The 16,667-nt window shown below is 44.5% G+C and overlaps 1 protein-coding gene across 1 annotated transcript in view; it reads right to left on the bottom strand.

Annotated features, from left to right (window-relative positions):
* Window positions 1-16,439, bottom strand: part of AGBL4 (AGBL carboxypeptidase 4) — a 966,914-nt gene extending 950,475 nt beyond the window's left edge. Inside the window, exon 1 of the mRNA XM_075286245.1 lies at window positions 16,380-16,439. Within this exon, the coding sequence (XP_075142346.1) occupies window positions 16,380-16,422 (43 nt within the window). The 5' untranslated portion in view covers window positions 16,423-16,439. The remainder of the gene's footprint in view (window positions 1-16,379) is intronic.
* Between the last annotated feature and the right edge of the window lie 228 nt (window positions 16,440-16,667).

Here is a 16,667-nt window from a genome sequence, read left to right as displayed (position 1 = left end):
CTATGTGATCAAAAGTATCCAGACACCCCCAAAAACATAACACCTACGTTTTTCATATTAGGCGCATTGTGCTGCCACCTACTGCCAGGTCCTCCATATCAGCGACCTCAGAAGACATTAGACATCGTGAGTGAGCAGAATGGGCTTTGAACGTGGTCAGGTGATTGGGTGCCACACATCACGCAGGTCAATGCCAAACGACGCCTCGCTTGGTGTAAGGAGCGTAAACATTGAACGATTGACCAGTGGAAAAACGTTGTGTGGAGTGACGAATCACGGTACACAATATGGCGATCCGATGGCAGGGTATGGCGAATGCCCGGTGAACGTCATCTGTCAACGTGTGTAGTGCCAACAGTAAGATTCGAAGGCGGTGGTGTTATGGTGTGGTGGTGTTTTTCATGGAGGGGGCTTGCACTCCTTGTTGTTTTGCGTGGCACTATCACAGCACAGGCCTACATTGATGTATTAAACACCTTCTTGCTTCCCACTGTTGAAGAGCAATTCGGGGATGGCGATTGTATCTTACAACACGATGGAGCACCTGTTCATACTGCACGGCCTGTGGCGGAGTGGTTACACTACAATAACATCTCTGTAATGGACTGCCCTGCACAGAGTCCAGACTTGAATCCTATAGAACACCTTTGGGATGTTTTGGAACGTCAACTTCGTGCCAGGCCTCACCGACCTACATCGATACCTCTCCTTAGCACTCCGTGAAGAATGGGCTGCCATTCCCCAAGAAACCTTCCAGCACCTGATAGAACGTCTGCCTGCGAGAGTGGAAGCCGTCATCAAGGCTAAGGGTGGGCCAACACCATATTGTATCCAGCATTACCCATGGAGGGCGCCACCAACTTGTAAGTCATTTTCAGCCAGGTGTCCGGATACCTTTGATCACATAGTGTATATCCCCTTTAGTCATATACTCAGCCATGGGCCTTTATATTTTTAAAAATATTTCAGAAAATATTTTTTTTCAAAGTGATACAAAAACTTTAATTTCCGCCCCGTGAATGGCAGGATGATTTTAATTTGCATGCCGCCTATCGCCGAACAAACGATGTTTAGTAAGAATGTGACTTTTTCCGCAGAATATTTTTCAATTACTACATTTTACAGCCAGCTAATTCACAATTTTTACGCTGAGGCAGAACATTTTACCTTCGGAATTGTGAAACACTAAATGACTGACTGTAAATACTGTTATTTGTTATGTGCTACAAAAATGAGCTAGTTGAGCAGCCGACGGAATCTATTTATAATTTGCAGAAAACTGGCAACCAGTTGTACAAGATAGACTAATGGAAATGTCATTTAAAATGACAATACATTTAACTGTTTGAAGGATGGGAGCGGGATCAGGCGTGCTGCATTGTACTTGTCAGATAAAGACAAGGAAAAATTAGCCTTCTATGTACTTTCTGGAAAATACCAAACGCCTGGAAAGTCTATTTGCATATTCCGAACCTTTACAATAATTATCTGTAGCGGTAGGAAGCAAATAACCTCATATTATTACATGACACATGCTGAGGTTACAAAAGCAACTGAATATTTAATGCGATGTTACATACGGCAACTGTGACTTCTGCTGAAACCTTCATACTGCAATGGCGCTTAGAGGGAATGCGGCGCCAATTTTTTTTTATTATTGTTTATTAAAAGCAGATACAATGAATCACGCATTTAGAATCTGTTTTTATTTTCTGAATTGATGTATTTTTAATCCTATTCCATTTTCTGTCCATGGTTATGGGGGCGGCCATCTTGCCTGAGCTTTTCCTTTGCTCCGTTAACGGCATTTTGTGATGTGCTTTACAGCAGTCTCAAGGCCATAGGTAGCAATGGACCAATGCAGACACTTTGAGATCTATGGGAGATTATGTTAGACAAAGGGGCGTAACTACCAGGGTAGCAGTGGTGGCAGCTGCCACAGGGCCCGGGACATTAGGGGGCCCAGCTACAGCCACTACCGCTGCGTTTTTTTTTAAATTTTTTACTTTACTTACAGATCCTGGCTGGACCGGGATCGGTAAGTGACACCACGGGCCGCACAAAGGCTATTATTATTTTCGTGGGTCTTTGCAGAGGCCCGGGAGAGGTAAAAAACATAAAAAAACACTGTTACTTACCTCTCCACGATCCGGGCAGGCTTCAGGCCTAGTTGTCTGACATCCCATGACCCCGGCCTGTGTCCTGGGTCATGTGACGTCCGACGTCATTGAAGAAGGCCGACAGCAAAGGACTGCAGTGGAGTCGGGGGACAGGTAAGTAACAGTAGTTTTTTATGTTTTTATTCCCCCAGCTCTTTTCTCTCCGAATTTTTCATGCCAAGAGGGGAACGGAACGGCCCAAACTCTGAGAGCTGCTAGTTAGAAAGCTGGGCTCTGTTTTCTACAATCTGCATGGAACGGATTCAAAAAGTTTCAGATCCAGAATTTTTGGAAAACACGTAACAAATTCGATTCATGCCAAATCAATTGGCTCCTCTCTAAAGTTTACCCTCCAGATGAGCGCATTAAATCGAATATATTTTAATAAATTAAAATAAGAATTAAAAAAAATACTTCATCAATACCTATCACGTCTTGACAATGCGATCTCTCCTAAGCCGCGGCCTAATAGGAGCGCAATCGGCTGTGTATGGCGGTCGTAGAAGTGTCTTATGTAAGTAGGAATAATTATAACACAGAGGAATCATTCTAAAAATACAACCACTTTATGGCAGCACATAAACCACTTCTACATTGGGTTTTATGCTTGTGCGGACACAATTATTTTGCACTTCCAGTCGTTTTATACGGTTTTTGTGCAGAATGCTTCATTTTACTTCACAATTATGTTGTTTCTATGCAACTGGGGGAAAATGCTCCTTTATAAATAGCACTCCCAGCACTTGGTAAATGAGCCAATTCATTGCCCTATGGCATCAAAAATTATATTGTAGGTTTGATGATAGGAGGCGGTAATGTACATGTTTCTGAATGCAACAAAATGGCTTTCTCAGCTTCTCGGCGAAATAGATCAACTTATATTTCTAGCCATAAAAGGAATGAAAAACAAATTAAGCATTAATTACATGCCGTAGTGAATATACCTTGTTTGTGTCAAAGTGCCGAAAAAAATCAACTTTTTATCAATTGACGAATGAGCAGTTTGGTGTGGCTGTGTCTGTCGGAGCACCGTTGTTATCACCCATCGCTGTCCCCTAAGCTTGACCAATTCGTGGTAACCACAACTGTATTCACTCACACTGATTGTTTATATAGAAAACGTTTCTGTATCCGGCTCACACACAGAACTCTATGGAGAAGGGAGCGGGAGGAGGAATCTTCCAGAGAATTAATTGATTTATTGCCACAGTCTGTGCACTTTTAGCCTCTTACCTTCAAGCATAGTAGTGTTAATAGTAATGTAAAATATAGCAGCAGATCTTATTTGAGTATCTTTTCCTGCAGCCTCCTCCTCCCCCTCCCCTCTCCATAGTCTAATATGTAGAATGTAACTGTAAGTTAGTGGAGAAGAAAACATATTTCTATAGCAAGAAATATTACCAAGTTTCCTATATTCATCTGTACTATTCCATACAGATTGTGGGGTTTAGGGGGAAGCACTCACGCAATCTGGAAAACTGCGTAAAATACAAATACCCTGAAATGCCAAAACAATCCAGCACCTTTCATGTCTAGTTTAGTAAATACTTGTATTCCTCAAGACATATTAATTTAAAATTCTGTGTTGTTCCTCAGTTATTCTTACTAGAAATTTTTGAACAATTTGAGAAATGCGTGTCACAAGTTGGAGGTGTGTCCAGTGTTGTCCAATCAATGCTGCCAGTGTCAGACTGAACAGGGACACACCCATTTTACATATGAAATGGCGACACCCACATGTGAAATGGCAACGACTGGACCCCTTTAAATACTCATTTTCTGCTACCCTTTGATACATTACCATGACATGATCTCTTCAGGCTACACAGCCATGGATTTTCCCACAAACATTAGGGCGGGCGGGTTCACACCTGCACCCGGTCTCCACTTTGTGGGTTTCCATCCTCTGCCCTAGAAACTGGACAGGAGACGGAAACTCAGCAGTCAGTGGTCGCCCGTGAACGTCTTCTGGTCTCCGTTTCAAAACCATTTTTTTTTAACCGGACACAAAGTCCTGCATGACCGATTTTGTGTCCAGTTAAAAAAAACGGTTTCGCCACGCAGAGGCAGAATACGCTCACGGGCGGACACTTTGCAAACCCATCAAGTGAATGAGTTTCAAAAACTGATTCCTTCTCCTGTCCAGTTTCTCGGGCAGAAGATGGAAACCTGCAAAGCAGAGACCGGGCGCAGGCGTGAACCCGCAACACTGTACTATGGGGTGTAATAAATCTGGGCCATTGTCTGATAAGTTCAGATCTCACCTCTGGGATCCGCACCTATCTCTAAGATAAGCCCCACAGCCTCCATGCCATTACTGGGATGCAACCCCACGGCAAAGACTTCAATCTATGGCTGGGCTGTATGGAAACAGAGTAGCGCTGAGCTTCGCTGTTTCTGTAACATCCATAGAAGTGAATGGGAGTTACGGAAACAATGTAAAAGAGCGAGCTGATCATAGATAAGGTAAGTAGCGGGGCACAGAGACTGGGGGGGGGTGTTTTGGAGAGAGAAGAGGGGCCTATTGTGTCCTGTGGATATGCTATAAATGTCTTTCATGGGGAAACAGATTTAAGCACAAGGGTATAAAACAACATTGCCTGGTACAAAGTCTGCTTAAGTGAAACTCGTGGTTATCATATAATTACCATTAGCATGCAAAAAGTACATTTCATCGCTCAAACAGAGTAAAGTACAGCTTATCCATACTTTTTTCTGTGTATCTTATAAAAAAAATATGTCCTCATTAAAAGAAAAACATTTCATAAGAATGAGCAAAGTGAAAGAGAAAAATCACAGCTCTTCCTGACACAACTCCTACACGGAGCTGATTATAGCTGCAGAACCATGGAGGGACCTTTGTCTGAAAATCTACCCGCCATATGAAGTTAGGTACGTAGATTAACTCCCGGTATGCCAACAGTGGAAAATGTCACCGCCAACACAAGTCCGAGGAAAGTCCGGGAAAAAACGGGACTCTTCTCTACGCTCCGAACACCCTCAGGAGTCAGAAAGAAGGACTGTGTATATAATACCGCTCCCTGGAAGGCTTCTTGTCACGTTACTATGTAATGGGGGTCTGCTATCTCCAAAATCTCTTCCATATATGCTGTTACGAGGCCTAGTGCAGCCTCCCCTAACCAAAAAGTATATGAGCACTTTGGTGCACCTGGGCGTGATCGATCCTGGTGGAATACACATTTTCAGCAATGGTCACTTCCAAGCTCTACTCCCTTATTAGGGTTGAACCGATCTTGAGATTTCAGGATCGTTTTTAAAATCCGAGTTTCGATCATTTTCCAGCCGATCCCGATCGTGAAATCTGCTCGTTCGCCGATCGGGATCCGATCTTTCCCGATCGCTCAACCCTACCCCCTAATATAAAGATTGACAGGTCCCAATGTGCAGCAACCACAGGCAAAACTAGGAGTTCTGGCTAGTTCCTGGCTACAGCGAAGAGCTTATCTGCATAGGAATAAAAAGAAGATTTTTTTCAGCAGGAAGACTGAATTATGGCACAAAAAGTTGATTTAGAAATGTTTTGGGCATGGAAGAGTCCCTTTAATGGCTATGGATACTTTTGCACGGAGTTTTCCATTATTTATTTGCTTTCTATATGAATATCTAAAAAAAAATCTTTCTAAATATTAAAATTTTCCTACTAATTTCCTGCTGTTAAGTGTATGTAACACCTTCACATAGCTGGCTGTTCTTATGAATGTGACATAGATCAGAAAGGACTCTGCTCCTGGCTTTGTTGGCTCTCTTTGTTCTCCCCTTCTCTTAGTGTTAGGGTAAGTTCCGGCTCCCAGAAAAAGAGGCGAGATGCTCATTCTTCAGGCCGTTTCGCCTCGTGATTCAGCCTGAAGACACTCCCTCCTCCCGATTAGGCCTATTCATTGGGCCTAATACGGAGCGGAGTAAGCGACTGGATGCCGATGCACTGCACTGCACCGACATCCAGTCGCAGCTACCAGTATTTAGAACCGTAACCTGAGGCGGGCGGTCGAAAATACCTCGTGTGAACTTACCCATAGTGTTAGAGGGATCCACAGGGATGGCTGAACAAGGATTTATTCTGCATTTTAGGACCATTAGTGATGTCATTCTCTCTCCCCTTGTGGCCAACTGTACATGCTGAAGCTCTGGAGTAAAAGATTGATACAGGCAACATTTATAGAGGTATTTACCCCAGTAGGGGGGATATTCGTACCCTATACATGGGTGAAGTATAGCTTGATGTTTAATTAGTTAAATAAACAAAGGCATCAAACTTTACATTTACTTTTCCAATGGCCGTGAGTTATCCATTTCATCTTACAGGATATATGTGGGTCCCACCTACCTTCAGAACAGGGGTCCCCTATTTCCTGTTCCACCAGGTGAAGTGGCCACCACTGGCTGACCCCAAGCAGCAATGAATGCCCAGGTTGTTTCTAAAATTCCTATAGAAGCAAATGGGCATGCACGACCACCTATCCATTTACCTTCCTAGTGGGACAAGGCTCAGGGGTTGCTTGTTTTGAAGTTGTAGATCCCAGTAGAAGACATTTTGGAGATTGTTGCAGTTCCCAGTTGAAAATGTGCATTTCTGACATATCCTATGGAATATGAGTAGGTTTATGGAATCCAATGGGAATATCCCTTTAAATTTGCCTCGCCTCTACAATTCAAGATATAGAAGCCATGATGTACAGCACAGATCAAGCCCCATGGCTTAGGTATGGGGTGGTTAGGATGAAAATGACCAAAAATCCCCCTGCATTAGAAGACTGGAAAAAAACAATATCATTCGATGTCTCCAATAATAGGTCGATACACGTCATGTATTCCAATAGGGAAAGCAAGTACCGCACTTATACTAAAATTTCGGCTACAGGATGGAAAGATGCAAATCGATCCATTCCTCCGAGGCTCTTCCTCCAGAACAGCTAGTAAGATTTTCATTGCTCCGTCCACTACTCTAAATTGATCCCAGTGGTGCAGTAGACGATGCCTCCATCCCATAAAGAGAGTATCTACAGGGACCTGCAGTGTTAGACCTAGTTCTGACCTATTTCACGCAGTAATGTAATAAAACCACTTTAAAGGGAATGTTTCATCGCAAAATGACCCATTGTCTGAACCAGGCTCTTATGTTAACCACTTCCTGCCGAAGCCGAAGTACAATCGCAACAGTACCGAATTGACTCTAGGTTCACACTAGCGTGGTCTCTCTGTTATTTGGGTCCATTGGGGGCCATTAAAGTGAGTCCAACAGATCACTTTGACTATGATGGGGTCTGTTGGGTGTCCGTTGTTGATAAACTGAAACCGACGGAGGAAAAGGTTCCCCTGTTTTTCATAGGTCCGTGTGGGGGTTGTGAGCCTGGGACAGGATCTATTTCTGTCCATTTTGAGGCCTGGGTTCATTCGTTGAGGTGTATGAGTCCATGAAGGACACAGATGGCTTATAGATGTCAGGTAGGGCTGAAACCGAACATCAACCGGGATAACCGATGTGATTTGTTCACGTCGTTATTTCGGTTCGGTTATTACAATGCCTGTGTTCTCGTTCAGACCCAATACATCTGAATTAGCCCTGCTATTATTATATTGTGGGGCCTCTTCAGACTCCAGAATGTAATGATCAGAGGCCCAGGAGATGTGAACATAAAAACTGTTACTCACCTCTCCTGGCCTCCAGCATTGCTCACTGTTCTTCCTAACTTCAGGGAGGTCACATGGGTCACATGATATGATAATGAGGCCCAATCACAGGTCTCAGCATTCACTGACATCAGTCATAAGACCAAAGACAACAGGGAGCCATGTCCGAGCCCAGGAGAGGTGATAAAACATAAAAACTACTGTTACTCACCTCTCTTGGGCTCCAGCACTGCTTCCTGATCTTCCTAACTTCAGGGAGGTCACATGGGTCACATGTTGTGATAATGAGGCCCAATCACAGGTCTCAGCATTCACTGACATCAGTCATAAGACAAAAGACAACAGGGAGCCATGTCTGAGCCCAGGAGAGGTGAGTAACACTGGCTTTTATGATTGATCAGCTCCCCTGGACCTCTAATCCTTATATACTGGGGTCTAAAGAGATTTCACAGTATATCAACAGTTTCAGTTCGGCCATGTTTAGTCCGAACAAAACTGCAATATGACCCTGGCAAGATTCGTCATAGTGCAAAAGAGGCGTGGCTTAAATGGGCATGGTTTAAAAGAGGGCGTGACCTAAATTATTACCATTAATCATGACTGAAGTAAAATACCCGAGTGACTTAGGTCATAATCGCTCTATGTACAGGCCACACGGTCCTATAGCTGTGACCTAACTGTAATATAAAATAGGGTCAAGCGAAAGGAAGAGATAAAGGAAGTGCTGGGATATTTTTTTGCGTCTTTTTCTGCATTTTCCACCTTTAGTTCTTATTTCATACATTCCTCCCATCCCGCCGCACATTAGGATTACCGTTAATTATCCCAATTATTATTTACCCAAAATACTTATCATTTCATCACATCAACGGTGAACAAACGTCGCTCCGAAGTCCAAAAACACGCTCTAGAACGACAACAATATATAGCAGGCTGCGGAGTGGTAGTAGAAGGGGCAGATTAATAGATAATAGTATATGATTAGTTATAGAAACAATTTCCTGGTCCACCCAACTCAGTAAGTGGTTAATTATCATAAGAATAATCCATTAGTAATAATTAGTATTGTGTGGCGGCTCCCTGACACCGCTATGTCTCTTCCTAACTATAATTATTACTAGCAATTAGCAGATTGTTACAAGGATCCCAATGTAACAAGAAAAATAAAAACTGCAGATAGTTAATAAGGGGCGCCGGTAACCCCGACAGCTGCGCCGGCAATACATCATAATGGTTAATACTGCCGACACTGATAACAATACGTCATAGGTCTCATCTGGCTTAATATACCCACGGACACGATGACATCATCAACATGTAATTAGTCTGATTAACTGTAGTCAGTGGAAGAACGGCAAACATATTAATATACGATAACTGTATATGGAGCATACTGACAGTCAGCAACTAATGCAGAAGATTAAAATGACGGCCTATCATTAGCGCTATGTTAAAGGGAGTGTGTCACTAGACCCCAGCCCTGCAGATAGATAGGTTAGTGTCACCAGACCCAGCATATCACCCCAGCCCTGCAGATAGATAGGTTACTGTCACCAGAACCAGCATATCACCCCAGCCCTGCAGATAGATAGGTTACTGTCACCAGACCCAGCATATCACCCCAGTCCTGCAGATAGATAGGTTACTGTCACCAGAACCAGCATATCACCCCAGCCCTGCAGATAGATAGGTTACTGTCACCAGACCTCAGCATATCACCCCAGCCCTGCAGATAGATAGGTTAGTGTCACCAGACCCAGCATATCACCCCAGTCCTGCAGATAGATAGATTACTGTCACCAGACCCCAGCATATCACCCCAGCCCTGCAGATAGATAGGTTACTGTCACCAGACCCAGCATATCACCCCAGCCCTGCAGATAGATAGGTTACTGTCACCAGACCTCAGCATATCACCCCAGCCCTGCAGATAGATAGGTTAGTGTCACCAGAACCAGCATATCACCCCAGCCCTGCAGATAGATAGGTTACTGTCACCAGACCCAGCATATCACCCCAGCCCTGCAGATAGATAGGTTAGTGTCACCAGAACCAGCATATCACCCCAGCCCTGCAGATAGATAGGTTACTGTCACCAGACCCAGCATATCACCCCAGCCCTGCAGATAGATAGGTTACTGTCACCAGACCTCAGCATATCACCCCAGCCCTGCAGATAGATAGGTTAGTGTCACCAGAACCAGCATATCACCCCAGCCCTGCAGATAGATAGGTTAGTGTCACCAGAACCAGCATATCGCCCCAGCCCTGCAGATAGATAGGTTAGTGTCACCAGAACCAGCATATCACCCCAGCCCTGCAGATAGATAGGTTAGTGTCACCAGAACCAGCATATCACCCCATCCCTGCAGATAGATAGGTTAGTGTCACCAGACCCAACATATCACCCCAGCCCTGCAGATAGATAGGTTACTGTCACCAGAACCAGCATATCACCCCAGCCCTGCAGATAGATAGGTTAGTGTCACCAGACCCAGCATATCACCCCAGCCCTGCAGATAGATAGGTTACTGTCACCAGACACTTTGATAAACGTGGTATCAGGAGTACATGGTTACTTCCCTTGTATTTAGGACTTGCTTTAATCTTCATTTTGGAATTGCTATTAATTAATTATATGTACTGTGATCCTAATGCATGCTCCCTGTATCTGGAGCATATATGTTATTGATAGTCCACATCTTCTATCATAGGCCCTTGTTTATCTACTTGTATGTGTCCTCATCTTTATGTGCATTTATTTATGATTAATATAATGTTGATACATTTTTATTTATGTTGAGTATTTTATTCCAGTTTTTCTTTGTGCGTTCTAGTATCTCTTTTGGTTTTTGAAGTACGAGTTGGACTACCATACCGTTATTAATGTTGGGTGTTATTTCTTATCCCCAACTATGAGACCCAAGAGTATGATAAGAGGAGGTCCAAGGGAGGTGTAAAAAATATAAAAACATTTGTACTCACCTTCCCTCACCTCTATCGGCCCCCTTGGTGATGTCATGCACCTGGAGTCACATGAAGCCTGTGAATGGGCCTCAGTGGTGATATCAGCACACCGAGCATCATGACATCACCAAGAGAGTGCCTGACATCATGAGGGAAAGAAGTGAGGGGAGGGGAGTATAAAGGTTTTTTATTTTTGCCATCTCTCCTGGGCTTCCACTTATTATACTCTACTATACTCTAATTTACTGCAATGCATGTCGTGGCTGCCATTTTAGTTCATCCCAGATAATCCCTAATACTTTAGTTTTGTTAAAAACGGAACAATTTGGGATATTCGTCTCGTGCTGAAGCGGTTCGCCAATCTCTAGTTATTATTTATAGTAAAAAAAAATCAATAAATAAATCCCGCAGTTCCAACTTTTTCCACTAGGCAATATGATGACGAAAATGGAACGTCAAGGGAAAATCAGAAAATGTCCTTAGGGTGGTCTGTTTATCCTGGACAACCCATTCAACAGACTAGTAAACCTAATATAGACTTTCTTTCTTGCCAGGACTGAAGACATCAAAACTGAAAGCTGTAGTCAATCGATACAGATAACATTTTTCCCAAATTCTAAAACAACAAGAGCTATGAAGGAAGCCAAAAGTCATAGAGTTCTCCTCAAGCGGAGCTGAGGGGGATCATCAACACCAACAACACGCTCATTATATGGTGTCTCAGTGAGCTGCTGAGCTGCCGGAACAATCATAGGCACAGTGCGAGGAATGAGTTCAGCGGCAGGCCAGCTTGACAGCTGCCGAAACGCGAGAGCAGGCGGATCATCAACACCAACAACACGCTCATTATACGGCGTCCAAGCGAGCTGCTGAGATGTTGGAACAATCACAGGCACAGCGTGAGAAATAAGTTCAGCAGCAGGACAGCTTGAGAGCTGCCGAAACGCCAGAGCAGGCAAACCATCCACAGCAGCAATTTGATGAGTATAGGCGGATCGTCGACACCAACAACACGCAGACAAAGTCACGAGAAGAGGCTAGAGGGGTGTGTAATTTTTATCGTAGGTACACTTTAACTGTGAGACAGAATCTAAAAAAACAAAATCCAGAAAATCTCATTATATGATTCATAAATAATTAATTAGCATTTTATTGCATGAAATAAGTATGGCTTAAAATCCTACAGGTCATGTCTAGGCCCGTTTGAAATTCGCCAATGACCATTTGGATGATCCAGAGGAGGCATGGGTTAAGGTCATGTGGTCAGATGGGACCAAAATCTAACTTTTTGGTATCAACTCCACTCACCATGTTTGGAGGGAGAAGGAGGATGAACTCCAAGAACGCCATCCCAACGGTGAAGCACGGGGGTGGAAACATCCTACTGAGGGGGCGCTTTTCTACAAAGGGGACAGGATGAAGGGAGGATGGATGGAGCCATGTATCACGAGATACTGAAGATCAACCTCCTTCCCCAAGTAATAGCATTGAAGATGGGTCATGGCTGAGTCTTCCAGGATGACAATACACCCGAAATGCACAGCCAGGACAACTAAGGAGTGAAGCTATAAGAAGCATTTCAAGGACCTGGAGTGGCCTAGCCAGTCTCCAGAGCAGAACCCAATCGAAAATATTTGGAGGGATCTGAAACTCAAGCCCAGCGATCTGGAGAGGATCTGTCTGGAGGAGGGGGCCAAAATCCCTGCTACAGGGTGTGCAAACCTGGTGAAGAACTACACGAAACGTCTGATCTCTATGATTGCAAAATAAAGGTTCTGTACCAAATATTATGTTCTGTTTTTCTATTGTATCAAATAATAATGTCATGCAATAAAATGCAAATTCATTATTTAAAAATCATACAATGCGGTTTTCTGGCATTTTTTTTCTGTCTCTCACACTTGAAGTGAATCTACAATAAATATTACAGTCCTCTCCATTCTTGTAAGTGGGAAAACTTGCAAAATCACCAAATACTGTATTTTATACTTATTTTCTCCACTGTGTATATTATGTGTGTATAGTATATGCGTGTGTATGTGCGAGTATGTATAATATATATATATATATATATATATATATATATATATAGTATATGTGTGTGTATTTATGTATGTGCGTAGGTATATGTACATATATATGTGTGTGTATATATACATAGTTAAATATATATATAATATATATACAAATATACATATATTTGTATGCATGCATACCTCCCAACCGTCCCGATTTCCGCGGGACAGTCACGATTTGGGTGACATGTCCTGCGGTCCCGGTTGGAGGGAGGTATGTCCCGATTTCAATATGCGGCTGAAGGAAGGAGCTGACACAGGTCAGCTCCTCGCTTCACCGCTGCCCGCCTCTCTCCCTGACACATGCGGCTGAAGCTGCTCGCGTGCTCGCTTCGCAGCTGCGTCTCTCTCTCTCCCTGACACATGCTGCTGAAGCGAGGAGCTGACCTGTGTCAGCTCCTCGCTTCGCCGCTGCCGCCGGCTCCTGGCTTGTAGACGCGATGTACAAACCGGGAGCCGGCGGCAGCGGCGAAGTGAGGAGCTGACCTGTGTCAGCTCCTTCCTTCAGCCGCATGTGTCAACGAGAGAGGCGGGCAGAGAGCGGCGAGGGAGCGGAGGAGAAGGTAAGTTTAATGTGGAGGGGGAACGTGAATCTGGGGGCAGATGAAGGAGAGGACGGCATGACACTGGGGGCAGAGATGTGGGGACATGAATCTGGGGGCAGAGATGGAGGGACATGAATCTGGGGGCAGAGATGGAGGGACATGAATCTGGGGGCAGAGATGGAGGGGACATGAATCTGGGGGCAGAGATGGAGGGACATGAATCTGGGGGCAGAGATGGAGGGGACATGAATCTGGGGGCAGAGATGGAGGGACATGAATCTGGGGGCAGAGATGGAGGGGACATGAATCTGGGGGCAGAGATGGAGGGACATGAATCTGGGGGCAGAGATGGAGGGACATGAATCTGGGGGCAGAGATGGAGGGGACATGAATCTGGGGGCAGAGATGGAGGGACATGAATCTGGGGGCAGAGATGGAGGGGACATGAATCTGGGGGCAGAGATGGAGGGACATGAATCTGGGGGCAGAGATGGAGGGGACATGAATCTGGGGGCAGAGATGGAGGGACATGAATCTGGGGGCAGAGATGGAGGGACATGAATCTGGGGGCAAAGATGGAGGGACATGAATCTGGGGGCAGAGATGGAGGGACATGAATCTGGGGGCAGAGATGTGGGGACATGAATCTGGGGGCAAAGATGGAAGGGACATGAATCTGGGGGCAGAGATGGAGGGACATGAATCTGGGGGAAGAGATGGAGGGACATGAATCTGGGGGCAGAGATGGAGGGACATGAATCTGGGGGCAGAGATGGAGGGACATGAATCTGGGGGCAGAGATGGAGGGACATGAATCTGGGGGCAGAGATGGAGGGACATGAATCTGGGGGCAGAGATGGAGGGACATGAATCTGGGGACAGAGATGGGGGACATGAATCTGGGGGCAGAGATGGAGGGACATGAATCTGGGGGCAGAGATGGGGGACATGAATCTGGGGCAGAGATGGAGGGACATGAATCTGGGGGAAGATGGAGGGACATGAATCTGGGGGCAGAGATGGAGGGACATGAATCTGGGGGAAGAGATGGAGGGGACATGAATCTGGGGCAGAGATGGAGGGACATGAATCTGGGGGCAAAGATGGAGGGGACATGAATCTGGGGGCAAAGATGGAGGGGACATGAATCTGGGGGCAGAGATGGAGGGACATGAATCTGGGGGCAAAGATGGAGGGGACATGAATCTGGGGGCAGAGATGGGGGACATGAATCTGGGGGCAGAGATGGGGGGACATGAATCTGGGGGCAGAGATGGAGGGACATGAATCTGGGGGAAGAGATGGAGGGGACATGAATCTGGGGGCAGAGATGGAGGGACATGAATCTGGGGGAAGAGATGGAGGGGACATGAATCTGGGGGCAGAGATGGAGGGACATGAATCTGGGGGCAAAGATGGAGGGGACATGAATCTGGGGGCAAAGATGGAGGGGACATGAATCTGGGGGCAGAGATGGAGGGACATGAATCTGGGGGCAAAGATGGAGGGGACATGAATCTGGGGGCAGAGATGGAGGGACATGAATCTGGGGGCAGAGATGGGGGGACATGAATCTGGGGGCAGAGATGGAGGGACATGAATCTGGGGGCAGAGATGGAGGGGACATGAATCTGGGGGCAGAGATGGAAGAGGGACATGAAACTGGGGGCAGATGAAGGGTGTATATGAAACTGGGGGAGAGATAGAGGGGGGACATATAATTTACGGGTGACTGTAGGAGGATTATACTGTGTGCGGGCACATGAAAAATTAACGAGTGGGCGGAGTCAACACAAAAGTGGGCGGGGCTAAATTTGCCGCGGCGCGCTAAGCGAGCCACACATTTTGTCCCTCTTTTAGTTCTTCAAAAGTTGGGAGGTATGTGTATGCATGTATGTATATATGTATGTGTATATGTGTATGTACAGTATATATTTATATATGTGCATGCATGTATGTATATATGTATGTGTATATGTGTATGTACAGTATATATTTATATATGTGCATGCATGTATGTATATATGTAAGTGTATATGTGTATGTACAGTGTATATTTATATATGTGCATGCATGTATGTATATATGTAAGTGTATATGTGTATGTACAGTATATATTTATATATGTGCATGCATGTATGTATATATGTATGTGTATATGTGTATGTACAGTATATATTTATATATGTGCATGCATGTATGTATATATGTATGTGTATATGTGTATGTACAGTATATATTTATATATGTGCATGCATGTATGTATATATGTATGTGTATATGTGTATGTACAGTATATATTTATATATGTGCATGCATGTATGTATATATGTATGTGTATATGTGTATGTACAGTATATATTTATATATGTGCATGCATGTATGTATATATGTATGTGTATATGTGTATGTACAGTATATATTTATATATGTGCATGCATGTATGTATATATGTATGTGTATATGTGTATGTACAGTATATATTTATATATGTGCATGCATGTATGTATATATGTATGTGTATATGTGTATGTACAGTATATATTTATATATGTGCATGCATGTATGTATATATGTATGTGTATATGTGTATGTACAGTATATATTTATATATGTGCATGCATGTATGTATATATGTATGTGTATATGTGTATGTACAGTATATATTTATATATGTGCATGCATGTATGTATATATGTATGTGTATATGTGTATGTACAGTATATATTTATATATGTGCATGCATGTATGTATATATGTATGTGTATATGTGTATGTACAGTGTGTATGTGTAAATATATTATATATACATATACAGAGAGCTACTGCTGCCCCTCTGCTCATGTCCTCTCTCCAGTCCCACTACACAGACACTGATTCTAATTCCTCTTTCTCTCACATAGCCATGCACCGATCCCTCCATCGCCTCCCCATCCCCCCGGCCATACAATGTGCACGTCATAGAAACCAAACAAATAACTGACCCGTCTCTGTATTCCCGCCGCTCTCCGCCATGTTTGTTGTCATCCGCTGACACAACCTGGAGACGCTCTTCTGCCGTCGCTATGGCAACTGGTGACGTGGCGCCATAGGACTGGTCGGTGGATGGGGGAGGTGACGTCACAAGGAGGGGCGTGGTCACAGACGCTGTCCGAGGTGCTGGAGCCGCTGCGCGGTGAGTGAGGAGGATGTCCATAGGTGGGCGGGGAATGACGTGTGACGTTAGTAAAGGGCGGGGCTGGCGCTGACCGAGGTGCTGAAGGAGCCCCGGC

The sequence above is a fragment of the Leptodactylus fuscus genome, chromosome 9 (assembly GCF_031893055.1).
Source record: "Leptodactylus fuscus isolate aLepFus1 chromosome 9, aLepFus1.hap2, whole genome shotgun sequence".
Taxonomy (NCBI): domain Eukaryota; kingdom Metazoa; phylum Chordata; class Amphibia; order Anura; family Leptodactylidae; genus Leptodactylus; species Leptodactylus fuscus.
The sequence above is the reverse complement of the archived record's forward strand: the minus strand, read 5'-3'. Positions and strand labels throughout refer to the sequence as shown.